Source organism: Bactrocera tryoni, chromosome 4, assembly GCF_016617805.1.
Source record: "Bactrocera tryoni isolate S06 chromosome 4, CSIRO_BtryS06_freeze2, whole genome shotgun sequence".
NCBI lineage: Eukaryota > Metazoa > Arthropoda > Insecta > Diptera > Tephritidae > Bactrocera > Bactrocera tryoni.
Genome location: NC_052502.1, coordinates 24374044 through 24391876, shown reverse-complemented (window position 1 = coordinate 24391876; position 17833 = coordinate 24374044). Strand labels below are relative to the sequence as shown.

General features: G+C 45.7%; 1 protein-coding gene across 4 annotated transcripts in view; it reads left to right on the top strand.

Annotated features, from left to right (window-relative positions):
- LOC120775939 (low-density lipoprotein receptor-related protein 2) overlaps positions 1-16697 on the top strand; it is a 456014-nt gene extending 439317 nt beyond the window's left edge. For 3 of the 4 annotated variants that reach the window (XM_040106348.1, XM_040106346.1, XM_040106347.1), the window contains exons 5-15: positions 258-533; positions 1958-2212; positions 2310-4595; positions 4673-10324; positions 10389-10600; positions 10671-11077; positions 11152-12653; positions 12724-13036; positions 13114-15300; positions 15355-15623; positions 16419-16697. In XM_040106348.1, the coding sequence (XP_039962282.1) occupies positions 258-533; positions 1958-2212; positions 2310-4595; positions 4673-10324; positions 10389-10600; positions 10671-11077; positions 11152-12653; positions 12724-13036; positions 13114-15300; positions 15355-15623; positions 16419-16621 (13562 nt within the window). In that variant the 3' untranslated portion in view covers positions 16622-16697. The remainder of the gene's footprint in view (positions 1-257; positions 534-1957; positions 2213-2309; positions 4596-4672; positions 10325-10388; positions 10601-10670; positions 11078-11151; positions 12654-12723; positions 13037-13113; positions 15301-15354; positions 15624-16418) is intronic. The other variant, XM_040106349.1, reaches the window with a different exon arrangement.
- Positions 16698-17833: the final 1136 nt, after the last annotated feature.

Sequence of the window (17833 nt, the reverse complement as noted above, 5' to 3'; positions counted from 1 at the left end):
CCACTTCTCTAACGGCACGAAACGAACGCACAATGGTCGCTGGTCAATACATCTCCGCTTCCAATTTCTCTGTGTAATGCTTTGCACTTCCGCTTTGCTTGGCTGCGCCGCTGTGTCTCTGCTGCCTGTCAATACAAATTTTCCGACGTCGCTAACACTCAATACTCACCAACAACGATAACGACCATTACGAATGTCGTCCGCAACTATTGTGCGCACCCATATCCCGCTGCTCGTGCACGTCCACTCAACAACAGCTTACAGAAAATGTCAATCGAGCGATGTATTCTGCAATGCACCCGGCGGTTTGGCACCCTCCGATGGCAGTCGGCTCGCCGGCCCGTGTGTGCCGAAGGAGAAACGTTGCGATGGCTATCTGGATTGTCGCAATGGTCGTGACGAGGAGGGCTGCACCGGCATCTCGTGTCGTTTGGATCAGTTTCGCTGTGCCAATGGGCAGAAGTGTATTGATGCTTCGCTCAAGTGTAATCACAAAGACGATTGCGGTGACAAATCTGATGAACAGGGCTGCAGTAAGTATTCAATCGTAAAATCATAGTCAGTAATCATCATCATCACAAACACTGCCGACAGATCCTCTAGACACTAGTGCACTTCAAGCCAAACATGCTTGTGCATTATGTGCATTTGAAGCATGTTGTCAGATAGTTTGTTGGTGCCATTCAAGTGTTTACCGTTACAAAAAAAATTTTTTGTGCATTGGAACAAAAGTGCTGAAATTTCTTTGTAAGCTTTTTTATGCAAACCAGCCAAGTGGTCTGCAAATGATAACAAGCTGTTAGTCAAACTCTTCAACGGCGTCCAATGAACATCATTCAAAGTGACCAACGGCCCCTGGCGCCCCAGAGTTTTACGTTACTTTAAGTTACCTTAAAGGTAGCGTTACTTTTGAAGCGCTTTGATTTTTGATTGCTGATTGCAGTTTATTTAAAGCATCTTCGTGTGTGCAACTTCCGACGCAACATCCCTCTCCGTAGTCTCGTCAATCTTCTTTCTATTACTATTCGATTTCGCTTCAACAACAAGTCACTTTCTGTTCACGCACTTTTCCAAATTTGTGCACATTTCTTTAGATAATAAATCCCGAAATTTCGGGATTAATTTTCGGGATCCCGAAAATTATTTCTCTTCACTCACTATCCCAATGTAGCCCATTTTTTAAGTCATTCAATCCCGAAATTTCTATATTATTTTTCGGGATCCCAGAAATATTTTTATTTGTTTATCGCAAATACCCTTTTTTTAATATTTATTTGCAGTTCCATCTAACATAGACTTTAAGCACAAAATCTCGAAATTTCGGGACTACCGCTGGGAATCCATGCCAAAAAAACTCTAAAATTAAATCTAAATTTTGTGGGGTGACCCCGAACATGTTTTCCTTTTTTATTGTAGTCCCGAATTTAAATAATAACTGAGTTTTACAAGTAAATCCGCTGTAGTTAACGAGTTTTTTACCACAACATTAAAATCGCATTTATTGATCTGAGATGCAATTTTATTAATAGATCACGGGAACCAAAATACCACTTACCCATTGAGAGACATCTTCAAAACTTGAATAACTGGGCTTTACCTCGCCATTCATAAATGTATAGAATGGCTCATTTATGGACTCTTTCTAAAATCCTACAGCGCTTAGGGTGCCACAGAAACGTCACAAAACCAGCTTCGGGATCCCGAATTCTATTATTAAAAGTATAACTCTGTAGCTCAACCTACCGCAACACACAAATTCCCATCCCTTACGGAACAATAAACCAATTACGTCCTTTTTAGTTTTCGTTCTCCTTTCGTCCACTTCATTCGTCTGCTGCTTAAGTGTATGCCACAAATTTTTCATCAATTCAAGTCGTTTTCATCCAGGCACCAACATCATTCAGCTATCATACGCATTCGCATTCATTCATTCTCGATTTACCATTCTCTTTTCCAGACTTTCCACCCTGCCATCATGGACAATTCCGTTGCACGAATGCCCTGTGCATACCATCGAACTTCTATTGTGACGGATATCACGATTGTGCGGACGAAAGTGATGAGGCCAATTGCACGGCAATCGCATGTCCTGATAACAAGTTCCTTTGTCCGCGCGGTGGCCCAAAAGGCACGCCCAAGTGCATATTGAAATCACAACTCTGTGATGGCAATCGTGATTGCGAAGATGGCAGTGATGAGGAGACCGCTTGCTGTAAGTTTGTCAAAAACTCAATATTTTCGTTTACATTTTGACAGCTCTTCCTTCAATTACTTATTCACTCTTATTTTGCTAATTTCAACCCACACAGCTACCTCCTCGTGTCCCGCGCTCAGTTGCGAGTATCGTTGTGGTCCTTCGCTTACAGGTGGCGCCTGCTACTGTCCGAATGGTCAGTCCATTGCCGCCGATAATCGTACTTGCATGGATCGTGATGAATGCGCCGAATGGGGTTATTGCGATCAGTTGTGTACGAACACCGATGGCTCGTTTACTTGTCAGTGCACGCAAGGCTATAGTTTGTTCAATGGCACGAAGTGTATTGTGCCAGACCCGAGAACTATGCAGCTGATCATCGCTCACGATCGTGCTATTGTGCGCATGTCGGCGCATGGTGGCGATCCACGCGTGCTGGCCAATGCTACTGCGGCCTCCGGTGTGGCCTTCCACTATCAGCGCAACACTTTGTATTGGTCCGACATTAAGACACGTAAGGTGCAATCCATACCACTGGATGTGTTCAACGGTGCTATCTCGCCGCTAGATCTCACACTGCCCGGTACGTGGGCGCCCGTCGCGCTGGCCGTCGATTGGGTGGGCGACAAGATCTACGTGGCCGATTTGATTGGTCAAAAAATTGACGTTTTCGAATTGAGCGGTCATTGGCATGCCGTTGTGTTGGGCTCAAATCTTACCAGTCCTGCCGATTTGGCTTTGGATCCCACATCTGGTCTCATGTTTGTCGCTGATGGTGGTCAAGTTTTACGCGCACATATGGATGGTACACATGCACGTTCCATTGTCTCCGAAGCTGCGTATAAAGCCTCTGGTGTAACTGTAGATATTATTGCTAAGCGCGTTTATTGGTGCGACTCACTGCTGGACTATATTGAAACTGTGAACTATGAGGGTGAAAACCGCATTATGGTGCTGCGCGGACAACAAGTGCCGAGTCCATCACGATTGGCACTCTTTGAAAATCGCATCTACTGGACGGATGCCACCAAGCAGGGCATTATGTCTGTAGACAAGTATGCCGGACCCACATCGATACAGGTTACCTACAAGGCGAAGGATATACGCGAACCCAAAGGTATTGTCGCTGTACATGCATTAAGTCAGCCACGTGTTTCGAACCCTTGTGGCAACAACAATGGCGGTTGTAATCACATGTGTATTGTAACGGCTGTTAAAGGTGCACCCACCGGTTTGGGTTATCGTTGCGCCTGTCATACAGGTTACCAGTTGCAGACGGACTTGAAGAATTGTAAAATAGTGCGTGAGTTCTTGATGTACTCACAACAGCGCTTCATCAAAGGTAAAGTGCTGGAACCAGTTATTGAGGGTTTCAGCGATGCCATACTGCCGGTGGTATCGAGACGTGCACGCTTCGTGGGATTGGATTACGATTCACGCGATGAGTTTATCTACTACTCAGATGTGTTGCAGGATGTCATCTACCGTGTACATCGTAATGGCACCGGACGTGAAATTGTGCTTGCTTCACAGAACGAAGGTGTTGAGGGCTTGGCAGTGGATTGGGCTTCGAAAAATCTCTACTACATCGACTCACGTAAAGGCACGCTTAATGTGCTCTCTACGCGTAACGTGACCTATCGACGCACGCTGTTGAAGAACCTCAAACGTCCACGCGCCATTGTTGTGCATCCCAATAGAGGTTTTATCTTCTTCTCTGAGTGGGATCGTCCCGCAAATATCACTCGTGCAAATACTGACGGCACCAATTTGCTTGTCTTCAAGAATGTCACACTAGGCTGGCCCAATGGTCTATCGATCGACTTCAAAGAGGATCGCGTTTACTGGTGCGATGCTTTGCTGGATCATGTACAACATTCCAATCTCGATGGTACCGACATTAAAACGGTTAACTCACGTTTGGTGCGTCATCCATTCTCGATTGTCATACACAACGATTGGATGTACATCACTGACTGGCGTCTCGATGCCATCATACGTCTGCACAAACTTACTGGCGAACAAGAGGAAATGATGGTCCGCGAACCGCAAACTAATCGGCTGTATGGCGTGAAAGTTTACAGCCACGAAGTGCAAACCATAACCGATATACATCCCTGTCATGTAAATAATGGCGGTTGCGAGAAGATTTGCTTTGCCATACCAAGAAACGACTCCGTGTTGCCGTCCTTGCAGACGCGCTGCTCATGTCCGTACGGTGAACGTTTGGCCGAAGATCAACGCTCCTGTATGGCCGACCCCAATGCAGAACCACCGGTACAACCCTGTCCCAATACTTGGGATTTCACCTGTAACAACCAACGTTGTATACCCAAATCGTGGGTTTGCGACGGCGATGACGATTGCTTGGATAACAGTGATGAGGAGCAAAATTGCACCAGTAAGTAAAATATTTTTGTAAAAAAATAAATAACAGTTTTTATAAACCATATTTTCATTACTCTTTCTCAACAACAGAACCGACCTGCGGCTCCAATGAGTTCCAATGCAAATCTGGGCGTTGTATACCACTCAACTTCCGTTGCGATCAAGAGAACGACTGCGGCGACAACTCGGATGAGTTCGAATGCGGTAATGTCACTTGTGGCACTGCACAATTTGCCTGCGACAATGGCCGCTGCATACCGAACATGTGGAAATGTGATAGCGAGAACGATTGCGGCGATGGCTCCGACGAGGGTGACTTCTGTGCTGAGAAAACTTGCGCTTACTTCCAGTTTACGTGTCCGCGCACGGGTCACTGCATACCCCAGAGTTGGGTATGTGACGGCGATGATGATTGCTTTGACAAACAGGATGAGAAGGACTGTCCGCCGATTACTTGTTTGGCAAATCAATTTAAATGCGCCGATCTACGACAGTGTGTTGAGGAATCATACAAATGTGATGGCATACCAGATTGTAATGATGGCAGTGATGAGCTGGATTGCCCGTCGATGGGTCCCAATCAGTGTAATTTGGAAAAACACTTCCGTTGCAAGTCCTCTGGCTTCTGTATACCAATCGCTTGGCATTGTGATGGCTCCAACGACTGTTCCGATCAGTCTGATGAAGAGGATTGTGGACAAATTACCTGCGCACAGAACTTCTTCAAATGTAACAACTCGAATTGTGTCTTCAAAGCGTATATTTGTGATGGCAAAGACGATTGCGGCGATGGTTCGGATGAGAGCTCATTGCATGCCTGCGTACCGCCACCATTCAAGTGTCCCTACGGTCAATGGAAGTGTCCGGATGTTAGCGAACGTTGTGTCAATATGACCTCAGTGTGTGATGGTACACCCGATTGTCCAAATGGCGCGGATGAAGGTGAAGGTTGTGATTTGGCTGAGTGTACACATCAAGGTGGTCTTTGCTCAAATGGTTGTCAGAAGACACCCTTGGGCGCCACTTGTGTTTGTCCACCAGGCTCGGAGATCGGTGAAGATGGTTATACATGCGTCGATATGAATGAATGCGATCCACCAGGACTTTGCTCACAACAATGTACAAATACCAAGGGCTCTTACTTCTGCTCATGTACCGATGGTTATTTATTGGAGACGAACAAGCACACTTGCAAGGCAGTCAATCACTCAGCTGCATTCCTAATTATATCAAATCGTCATTCTATACTCGTTGCGGATTTGAAGGAGCAAGGTTTGGAGCGTGTGCCAATAATTGTAGAGAATGTAGTGGCGACTGCCTCAAATATGCACACAGGCACAATATTCTGGAGTGATATGAAACTGAAGAAAATCTCACGTTTAGATCGTGGTCAAGAACCGCAAGAGATCATCAATACCGGCTTGGATTTGGTTGAAGGTTTGGCTTACGATTGGGTTGCGCGAAATCTCTACTGGTTGGACAGTAAATTGAATACGATTGAAGTATCTGCAGAAAATGGCTCAAATCGTTTGGTTTTGGTACGCGAAAATATAACACAACCACGTGGTATGTGCCTCGATCCGAGCCCCGAAGCACGTTTCATTTTCTGGACCGATTGGGGTGAGAATCCACGCATCGAACGCGTCGGTATGGATGGTACAATGCGTGAAACAATTATAAATACGAAAATCTATTGGCCTAACGGTCTGACTTTGGACATTGCCACCAAACGTGTGTACTTCGCAGACTCTAAATTGGATTTCATTGACTTCTGCTACTATAATGGCACTGGTCGACAACAAGTTTTAGCCAACAGTCATTACTTACTACATCCACACTCGCTCTCACTCTTCGAAGACACACTTTACTGGACAGATCGCCAACTGAATCGTGTGCTATCGGCCAACAAATTCCGTGGCAAGAATCAAACAGTTGTCTCGCATCTAATCAGTCAACCACTCTCCATACACGTACACCATCCTTCACTACAGCCCATTCATCCGAATCCATGTGAGAAATCTAATTGCCAACATCTCTGCTTGCTGAGTCCAAGTGCAGAGGAGGGCTTCTCATGCAAGTGTAAACCAGGTTTCCGTCTAATGAGCGAGGGTCGTTGCGTCGAAGAAGAGAATCCATTCTTGGTTGTTGTAAAGGGCACACAAATTGTCGATATACCATTGAATGGCGGTGATGCACGCGCTGGCTCGCTCGCACCGGTTATTGGCATTGAAAGTAGCACTGGCTTGGACTTCGATCGCAAAGGTGAAACGCTATATTGGGTGCAAGGACGCGAAGGTGACGATGAAAATTGCACGATATTCTCCACACCTTACGGTGGTGGCAACAAGACACAATTCCTTGGCGCCGATACGGGCATTGTCGGTTCCCCCTACACCATCGCCTTTGACTGGCTGGGCCGCAATCTGTATATGGGCAACCGCATTGCCAGCAATATTGAGGCGGTGCGCGTGGATGGTAAAATCAAGTATCGCACGATCATCCTCGCCAACGACGGCAATCAAACATCCGTTTCGAAACCCAAACAAATGGTGCTAGATCCCAACGATGGCAAACTCTTCTGGATCGATGAGGGTGGTTATGGTGTACCTGTGAAGATTGGGCGTGTCAATATGAACGGCAATAATCCCATGGTGCTGAAATCGGAAATCGACCAACCCGAGAGTATTGCTTTGGATATCGAAAAGAAATTGGTTTACTATAGTACACAATATCCACCGACTATCTGTGTCATGGACTATCACGGCGAGGACCATCGTGTATTGCTATCAGAAGAGAATGCGATTTCGCGTCCAAGAAGCTTGGGAATTTTAGATTCAAGACTGTACTATCTCGATCCAATTTATGAGAAGATCGTACGCATTGACTTGCCACGTGGCGATAATCCCAAAGTAATTGTGGACAACGAACCTGATCTGCGTAGCATGATCATCTTCAAAAAGCGTCCCATGATGCAACATCCTTGCCAAATGAATAACGGGGGCTGTGAGCATCTCTGCATACCGGATGATGTTTCGTCGCGCACCTGTGCCTGCGGCGTAGGCTATCGCAAGGATAACGATATTAACTGTGTGGCATATAAGACCTTTGCCGTCGTGTCACAACTTGACGTGACTCGTGGCTATAGTTTGAGCGACAGCTCTGAGGCGATGGTACCAATTAGTGGACCTGGTCATCACATCTTACACGTTGATGTGCTCTTCCGCGAACAATGGATCTACTGGGCCGAATACAACCGCGGCACATGGAATGGCATTTTCCGACGTCGTCCAAATGGCACCGAACTTCAACATATCGTTAAGGATGGCATTGGTAGCAACGGCATCCGTGGTCTGACCATTGATTGGGTCGCTGGCAATATGTACTTCACAAATATTTATCCACATGAGAATTATGTCGAAGTCTGTTGGTTGGATGGCAGCAATCGCAAAGTGCTGGTGAAGACGACAACTGATGCACCGCGTGAACTCGCTGTAAATCCAATCAAACGTCTACTCTACTGGATTGATTATGGTCAACACCCACGCATTGGTAAGGCATTCTTAGACGGCTCTCACTGGACGCCTTTGGTAACATCCGGTATATCGAATCCACGTGATTTGACAATCGATATGTTGACACATGATGTCTATTGGGTGGACTCAAAATTGGATACCATTCAAAAGATTTCCTTCTCCGGTGGCAATCGTAAGGTCATCCGTCGCAATTTAGCCAATCCAATGGGTATAGCTATTCATCTCGGCGATGTTTACTGGGTGGATCGTAATTTGAACTCCGTATATAAGGCCTCCAAATTATCAGGTAACGAATCGGCACCGGTACGTGTGCGCACTAATTTACAAAAGTTACGTGACATCGCCATTTATAATATCAACAATCAGCCACAGGATGAGGGCAATCCGTGTGCACGTCTCGGTAATGGCGGTTGCGATCAACTTTGTTTCAGTTTTCCACCTGATCAAACGACAACTTCCCGCGCACATTACCGTTGCGATTGTGCCACCGGTAAACTTGCAGATGACGAACGCAAATGTGAGGTGGTCAATGAGTATCTCGTTTTCGCAACACGCACTGAAATACGCGCTGTCAACTTGGATCCACACTCCACACAAGTGCCATTTACACCAATGAGCAATCTCACCAATGTGGTCGGTCTCGACTTTGACTTTGCAGACAATCACATGTTGTTCACACAAATCCGTCCATGGGCCAAGATTGCCTACACCAAGGCTGACAATCCGAACAGCAATGATGTTAATGTGGTGCTGAGCAGAGGCATTAATCCGGAGGGTATCGCCTACGATTGGACACAGAAGAAGATCTACTGGACTGACAGCTCGAATAATTCAATTTATGCCATGAACTTGGATGGCACAGATTTGGTAATGATAACGCGTGTGGAACGACCACGTGCTATCGTGCTAGATCCATGCAATGGCACACTATACTTTACCGATTGGGGTCGTTTCGGTACGTCGGGCAAAATCTTCCGCACCACGATGGCTGGCTCCTTGAAACGCGCCATTGTTGACAAAGAACTCTCACAACCCAGTGGCCTTGCAATTGATTATGACGAACGTAAACTGTATTGGACCGACGCCGTGCGCGAGAAGATCGAACGCTCCGATTTGGATGGCAAGAACCGTGAACTGCTCGTGGATGCCACAATATATCCTTTCGCCATAACCGTGTTCCGAAATTATATCTATTGGACAGATTTACAGTTACGTGGCGTATATCGTGCTGAGAAGCATACTGGCGCCAATGTCGTAGAGATGGTGAAACGTTTAGAGGACTCACCACGTGATATACGTGTCTACAGCGCTGAACGACAGAAATGTTCAGTTAATCCATGTCTTATCAAGAATGGTGGCTGCGCGCAAAGCTGTCATCCGGCACCGAATGACAAGGCAGAATGCAAGTGTGACGGCCACTCAAAGGTGGTCAACGAGGGACGCATGTGTGCGCCACGCAACAACACTTGCGAGGCAAGCAAATTCTATTGCCAGAATGGCAAGTGTATCTCGCGTATGTGGTCTTGCGATGGTGATGACGATTGTGGCGACAACTCAGATGAGGATCCAAATTACTGCGCCTATCATTCGTGCTCACCCACTGAATTCCGTTGCAACAATGGACGTTGTATCTTCAAGTCGTGGAAGTGCGATCATGAGAACGACTGCAAGGATGGCTCAGATGAGATCGACTGTACTTATCCGCCTTGTGTTGATGGCGAATTCACTTGCGGTAATGGTCGGTGCATACCAATGACACAAGTTTGTAATGGCGTCAACGATTGCAAAGACAATACCACTTCAGACGAAACACACGAACGTTGTCCTCAAAATACGACTTGTCCACCGAATCATCTTAAATGCGAAAAGACCAATATCTGTGTGGAACCATATTGGCTTTGTGATGGCGACAACGATTGCGGTGATAACTCCGATGAGGATCCACTACACTGCGGTCAACGCACTTGCCCAACCAACAGCTTCCGTTGCCCCAACCACCGCTGCATACCGGCCACTTGGTATTGTGATGGCGATGATGATTGCGGTGATGGTGCCGATGAACCACCAGAGTATTGCAAATCCGAGGGACGCACTTGCTTCGGTGATCTCTTCACCTGCGACAATGGTAACTGCATACCGAGAATATACATTTGCGATGGTGATAACGATTGCCTGGATAACAGTGATGAGGACAGCAGACACCAATGCAGTAAGTTTCGCAGAACTTTTAGGTTATAAAGAGCTTTTCAAATTTACTTCTTTCTTTTATCTAGATGACCGCAAATGTGATGAAGAAACAGAATTCACTTGTCTGGAGAATAAAGCCTGGGGACGTGCTCAATGCATACCGAAGAAATGGATATGTGACGGCGATCCGGATTGTGTGGATGGCGCGGATGAAAATACAACACTGCATTTCTGCGCGACACAACAACCTTGCGGCGAGGACATGTTCACTTGCGATAACGGCCGTTGCATCAATAAGGTTAGTCTCAGAGCTCCCAAACTTTATAAATTTCGGCTAGAAATTTTTATGTTTTCCAAACCAAACTTAGGGCTGGACTTGTGATCATGACAATGACTGCGGCGATGGCTCTGATGAGGGAAAATTCTGCAGTTCCAAATACAAGAGTTGCTCCGAACAAGAATTCACATGTCAGAACTTCAAATGCATACGCAATCAGTATCGTTGCGATGGCGAAGACGACTGTGGCGATCATTCTGATGAAGTGGGCTGCAAGAAGGAGAACACAACATGTCCGAACGGTCAATTCACCTGCACGAATGGACAATGTATTGACTATCATTTAGTGTGTAACAAAGTACCCGACTGCAGCGATGAATCGGATGAGCCGGCGCATTGCAATGTGGACGAGTGCGCGAAGGTGGAGATACACCAGTGCGGACACAAATGTGTGGACACGCTCACTGGCTACTACTGTGATTGCAACCAAGGTTATAAGTGCGTATTATTAGGAGACACTTACAAAGTATTATTTTTTACTCAATAAATAAATTTTCTGCTCCACTTTACAGACTCATGCCCGACGGCAAGGCTTGTGCTGATATCGATGAATGTCTGGAGTTACCTGGTGCTTGCTCACAACACTGTTCGAACACACCTGGCGGCTATTACTGCAAATGCGACGAACGCTACTACGAACGTCAAACGGACGAGCATACGTGCAAACGTAAGGACACCGAAACACCTTGGCTGGTCTTCACCAACAAATATTATGTACGCAATATGTCGCTCGATGGCAAGCAGTATAATCTCATGCATCAAGATTTGATGAATGTCGTCGCTTTGGACTTTGATATACAAGAGCAATATATGTATTTCTGCGATGTGACCGCCAAAACTATCTTCCGTTCCAAGTATGGGCTCGATGATGATGAAAAACCCGAGCGTGAAGCCATAATACGTCATGACTCACACGGCTTGGAGGGCATTGCTGTCGATTGGGTGGGACGTAAACTCTATTGGCTGGATAGACATTCGAAGAATTTGGACGTCTCGGAATTGGATGGCACAAAACGTAAGACACTACGCAGTGGCGTGATTGATCCACGGGCGCTTGTCGTGCATCCCGGTATTGGTTATCTATATTTCACATCGTGGCACTTGCAAGCTTACATAGCTAAAATGGGCATGGATGGCTCGAACTTTACGCGCATACTCACCTGGGACGACGATATTGCTTGGCCAAACGCTTTGACGCTCGATTACTTCACTGATCGTATTTACTGGGCTGACGCTCATTTGGACTACGTTGCCTACACGGATTTGGAAGGTCGCCATCGTCATGTCGTGTTATCGGGCGTAAAGGTGCCACACATTTTCGCGCTATCACTTTTCGATGACTATCTCTACTGGACCGATTGGAATTTGAAGGGCATCATGCGCGCCAATAAATTTACTGGTCAAAATTACACCGTGCTACGCAATACGACACACCGTCCATACGACATACATATCAATCATCCGCTGCGTCAATTACCTTACACAAATCCTTGTGGCAAGGATAATGGCGGCTGCTCACATCTATGTCTGATTGCACCACCACCAGAGTCCACCTACTTTAATATTGAGGGCTACATCGAGGAGGGCGCGCCGAGCTACAAGTGCGCCTGTCCCAATCAATTCTATTTGGCACGCGACAGTAAAACTTGCATAGCCAACTGTACCGCCGGTCAGCACCGCTGTGGCGGCAACGACGAGAAATGCATACCCTGGTTCTGGAAGTGTGACGGTGAAAAGGATTGTAAGGATGGTTCCGATGAGCCCACAACTTGTCCGACACGTCACTGCCGCGCTGGCACATTCCAGTGTAAGAATACGAATTGCACACCCTCGGCGACGATCTGTGATGGCACTGACGATTGTGGCGATGGTAGTGATGAACAAAACTGCGATCTACCCTGCCCCGAATCGGACTTCAAATGTAAGTCGAGCGGACGTTGCATACTGGACAGCTGGCGTTGTGATGGCGATGCTGACTGTAAGGATGGCAGCGACGAGGATCCGGCTGTGTGTCGTAAGTTTAACCAGCATAAAATTTATCCCTGAATTAAAAAAGCTCATAAAATTATTTTATCTTCCCTCAGACAAACGCGCTTGCGATCCGGAAACGGAGTTCAGTTGCAAGAACGGCCGCTGCATACCGAAACTGTGGATGTGTGACTTTGACAATGATTGCGGTGATGACTCCGATGAGCCGGCGTATATGTGCCGTCAACGTAACTGCACCACGGGCTGGCAACGCTGTCCTGGTCAATCCAACTATCGCTGCATACCAAAATGGCTCTTCTGCGATGGCAAAGACGATTGTCGCGACAATAGCGACGAGCTGCCAGAGAACTGTCCAAAATGCTCCAGCGAGACCGACTTCAAGTGCGCCAACAATCGCTGCATACCAAAGTAAGGCGAAAACACCGTTACTAGAACTTACCGTATTTGTTAATATTCTCTTTTTTATTTCTTCCTCTTCTCCCTAGACAATGGATGTGCGACTTCTCGGACGATTGCGGTGATGGTAGTGATGAGAATGACGCCATTTGCAAGGGTAAATATCGCGAATGCTCCGAGTCGGAATTCCACTGCGCCAATGGCAAGTGTATCTCGTCACGTTGGCAGTGCGATCATGAGGACGATTGTGGCGACAACTCGGATGAGATGAACTGTGAGGGCTATAAATGCAAGAATGGCACATTCCAGTGTATGTCTGGTCACTGTATTGCCTCGTACTTCCGTTGCGATGGCGATCGTGATTGTCGCGATATGTCTGACGAAATTGACTGTCCACCACGCTTCCCCGGCGGCCGTTACTGTCCCGAATCGCGCTTCCAGTGTAATAACAATCTTTGTGTTTCACCCTCGGATCTCTGCGATGGCACTGACGATTGCGGTGATGGCTCTGATGAGGATGTTAAGGTTTGCACCGATTTCAACTGCGACACGCTGCGTCGCTTCCAGTGCGCTAATCACCGTTGTGTGGCGCGTTATCAGATTTGTGATGGCATCGATAATTGTGGTGATGGCTCGGACGAAAATAATATGACTCTGTGCGCCAACAAACAGAAGCCATGTGACCTATATACACAATACCAATGCGCCAATAAGAATTGTGTGGAGCGCGCGCAAGTTTGTGATTACTCGGATGACTGTGGTGATGCTTCCGATGAGTTGGGTTGTCACCACACGAACACATGCTCGGAGTTGACGCGAGGCGGTTGCGAACACCACTGCCACAATCTGACCGATGGTGGCTACATTTGCGCCTGCTATCCGGGCTATATAATATCGGCGGAAAATAAGAAGCGCTGCTTGGACGTGGATGAGTGTGTCACACGACAACATACCTGCTCTCACAAATGTCAGAATCTCAATGGCACTTACTCGTGCTCATGTCGCGAAGGTTTCCGCTTGGTTGACAGTCAATCCGGTGTTTGTCGTGCTGAGAAAGAAGATATTGTGTTGGTATTTGCTAACGGACCAGAAATACGTGCCCTGGATCTGCAGAAACGTGAAGAATTTGATGTGATTGCGGCGGAGAAACGTATTGAAGCTTTGGATTATGACGCACAACAGCAGATCGTCTTCTGGGCTGACAGCTACGACAAGACAATCAAACGTTCGTACATGGTGAATGCTCTGGATGGACAGGCAAAGATCGGTTTCGCACAAGATCTCAATATGAAGGGTGGCTCCAAACCAACAGCTGTTGCCGTCGACTGGCTGGCATCTAATCTTTACTGGACTGAGGTGGACCGCACCGGCTCGAAACCACGTGGACGCGTTATGGTTGCTAAAACAGATGGCCGCTACAGACGTTCGATAGTTAATGCCGGCCTTGAGGTGCCAACTTCCATTGTGGTGAATCCACAATTGGGACGTATCTATTGGGCTGATGCTGGTTCTGCGCCAAAGATTGAGGTTTCTTGGATGGATGGCTCGAAACGCCGTCCGCTCATGACCGACCACATACGTCATCCAACTGGTCTGACTATCGACTACTCCCAAGACCACACAATTTACTGGGTGGACACCAAATTAAACACTATCGAATCAATGCGCCCCGATGGCTCGTACCGTAAGTTAATAGTGAAGGGCGATCAGCTACGTCATCCCATCTCTTTGGATGTATTCGAATCCACGATATATTGGGTGACACGTGACTCCGGCGAAGTGATACGTCAGGACAAGTTCGGTCGTGGCGTACAAGTTACCGTTCACCGTAATCTCGTCAATCCGTCCGGCATTAAGGTCTACCACGAGCAACGTTACAACACCTCATTACGCAATCCATGTTACGATTCAAGTTGCTCACATTTGTGCTTGCTCGTACCTGGCGGTCATCGTTGCGCTTGTCCAGACAACTCCGGTCCATTGCCCTCGCATCGCAGCACTGCCGAAGTGATCTGTGACGCTGCAGCTGAGCGGCCGCGTCCATCGCCGCGCATTTGCCCGTGCCAGAATGGCGGTCTATGCCGCGAAGATGAACGCGGTGATTTGTACTGCGAATGCCAGCCCGACTTCAAGGGTGAGCATTGCGATCGCAGCATGGCGGGCGCATTCGGCCACGGCGGCGCAAATGTAACGGCTGTTGTGGTGCCGATAATGGTGATATTGTTGGTATTGCTGACGGCGGGCGGTGCGTGGTACGTCATACGGAAGAAGCCATTGTAAGTATAGAGTTTATTTGTTTTCTTCTGCTATATGCTTTATACAAATTAAAGAGTCTTCTCCACTTTCAGTGGCAAATTGGCGCGTTTGCCCACATTAACGTCGTCGCAAAGTGTCACCTTCCGCCATGGCACGAATGTTGAATTCAACGCTCCAGATTTTCCAGGTGGCGCCTCGGCGGGTCCGTCCAACGATGTAGCTCCCATTGAGGGCTATAATCTACAGACTGTGAATACGGCCAAAACGCGCGACTTCTCGAATCCGATGTACGATGCCGTGCAGTCCGGCACAAACACAGATCCGAGCCTGAGTAATGGAACAGGTAAATGGCAAATATTTTATATCACAGGGAAAGGGGTGTATGGCATATAATATAATTCGGACATGCATATGTTTAACATTTTTTGGTGTCAAATATTTGGATTGATTTGAGATTATGAGTTAGTTAGTTGTATGAAAGTGGCTGATGGGTCTCCAGCGGAAAAGGTTTTCGCTGCGAGAGTGGTTGGAAACGACAAAGAGGTAGACCGCATCTGCGGTATAAGACTGGAGAAGGCAAGCGTGTAGCATGAGCGCCTTGAAGATATTCTTACGTGAGATCTAAACCCAATAGACGTTAGTTAAAGAAAAAGTAGAGCTTATACGTATCAAATTATTTAGTTGTTTAGGGAAACTCTGTCCAAATGGAAAGAAACCTCGATTAATAGGACGAAAAAAATTGTCGTTAACTAAATTTTTGTTGAGGATTTTTTTAAGAGTTTCGCTGACTCTCATAATAAATTAAAATCTTTATCGTCTATGTTTTTCGAATAGACCTGTTTGTTGGCATTATCAGCTTTTGGAGCTCTTGTATTTTTTCGCTTGAGAGAGAAAAAGAGAGCTCTGACCCATTTCCTATTTGACTATACTACAACAGACCAGAATACGCTTCAGAGTGTGGACGCAGACCTTGTCGAATCTCCATCAACTTCTTAATATCCAATTTCTTAACACTTTTATAGGATAGTGTCCCTACTAAGAATTGTTCCTTAAAACTCAATAACTGACGACTTTCTTGAGAAGATCCCAGATAAAATTATGGACCCACAATTTCTTATTTCTATTTTTATTTTTTCAGGTATTTACGAAGTGCCACATGATCCCTCCAAAACCAAAACGGTTGGTCCATTCACCGAACCCGTCTCGGCCATATTAGCGCCCAGCAGCATAACACACAAATCATCACCGCAATTACAGTTGCGTACCAGAGAGCTGGATCCGTCGGCGGACACCGGCAAGGATACGCAATATCTTGTTGAAGAGGATAAGTCTGAATGCTGATATAAAATTATATAGAACGAAATGAAACAACAACAACAACAACAACTAAAACAACAGCAACAGCTAGAAAAACAACAACAATATCACCAGCACCACCAACAACAACAAAAACACCAACACTACATATGTAGAAACAACAACAACAATCACAAAACAAATGTAACAAGTACATATTCAAATTACTGTATACAAACAACAACAAAAACAAAAACGCGAGCGAAATGCAAAAGAAAACAACAACACGCCGAAATCTACACAACGCTTTAGAAGCAAACTCAAAACGCACGCCAACTGCGCTTGTAAATTGTAAAGAAATCATAGCAATTGTATGTATGTAACTGTAAATTTAGCTATTAGCCGAAAACATGAAAGTGAAACACAAAGAAGAAGAAGCATGCATATTATATACATATTTGTAACTAGCGAAAGACGAAGCGAATTTTTTCGAAATTTTTTAAACGCCGCTTGCTTACAAAACACAACAATACAACAACAACAAAAACTGCTTTTTAAGAATTTACAACGTGACACGCGTTCGTGTGGTGGACAAATTGAAGAAAATAATTGGAAAAAAATGAAAAATGTGAAACACCGTTAGCTAAACATATCCTTTTTCGTGCGAATTGCGCCATATAATACAAATTTATCTGTATGTATGTATGTGTGTATGCACTATAAACAGCTAAAGCTGCTGGCGAAAGCTTTGTGAAAGCTTTATGAAAGCGATGTATGTACGCAGTGGAGAAAGTAGAACAAGTGACGAGCGATTACTACTGATGCAATTATTAAATATTAAGTTAAATTATAAAAAACAACAAAAACAAAAAACAAAACATCAACAAGAAAAGCAAAACAAAAGATGTATGTATATGTAAAAATGCAGGGCAAATACCATATACATGTGTTTAAGTACATATGTATGTGTATGTATGTATTTGCGTGAGAAAAACTTAAAACTTGTTTAGTACACTTGTTAGGCCACAATGTTTTTCGTTTTTGAACACATAGCCACACACACACAGACACAATATATTCCAAAGTAAACATTTTCTGATACATATGTACATAAATTTATATATATATGTATCTTAAACACACAGTTCTTTTACTACACTGAAAAGTGAATTCAAACAACAACAACACATCACATTTTGCTTAGTGTTGAGGATATCTTATACAAATATACTTATATATAAAAAAATATATATATAC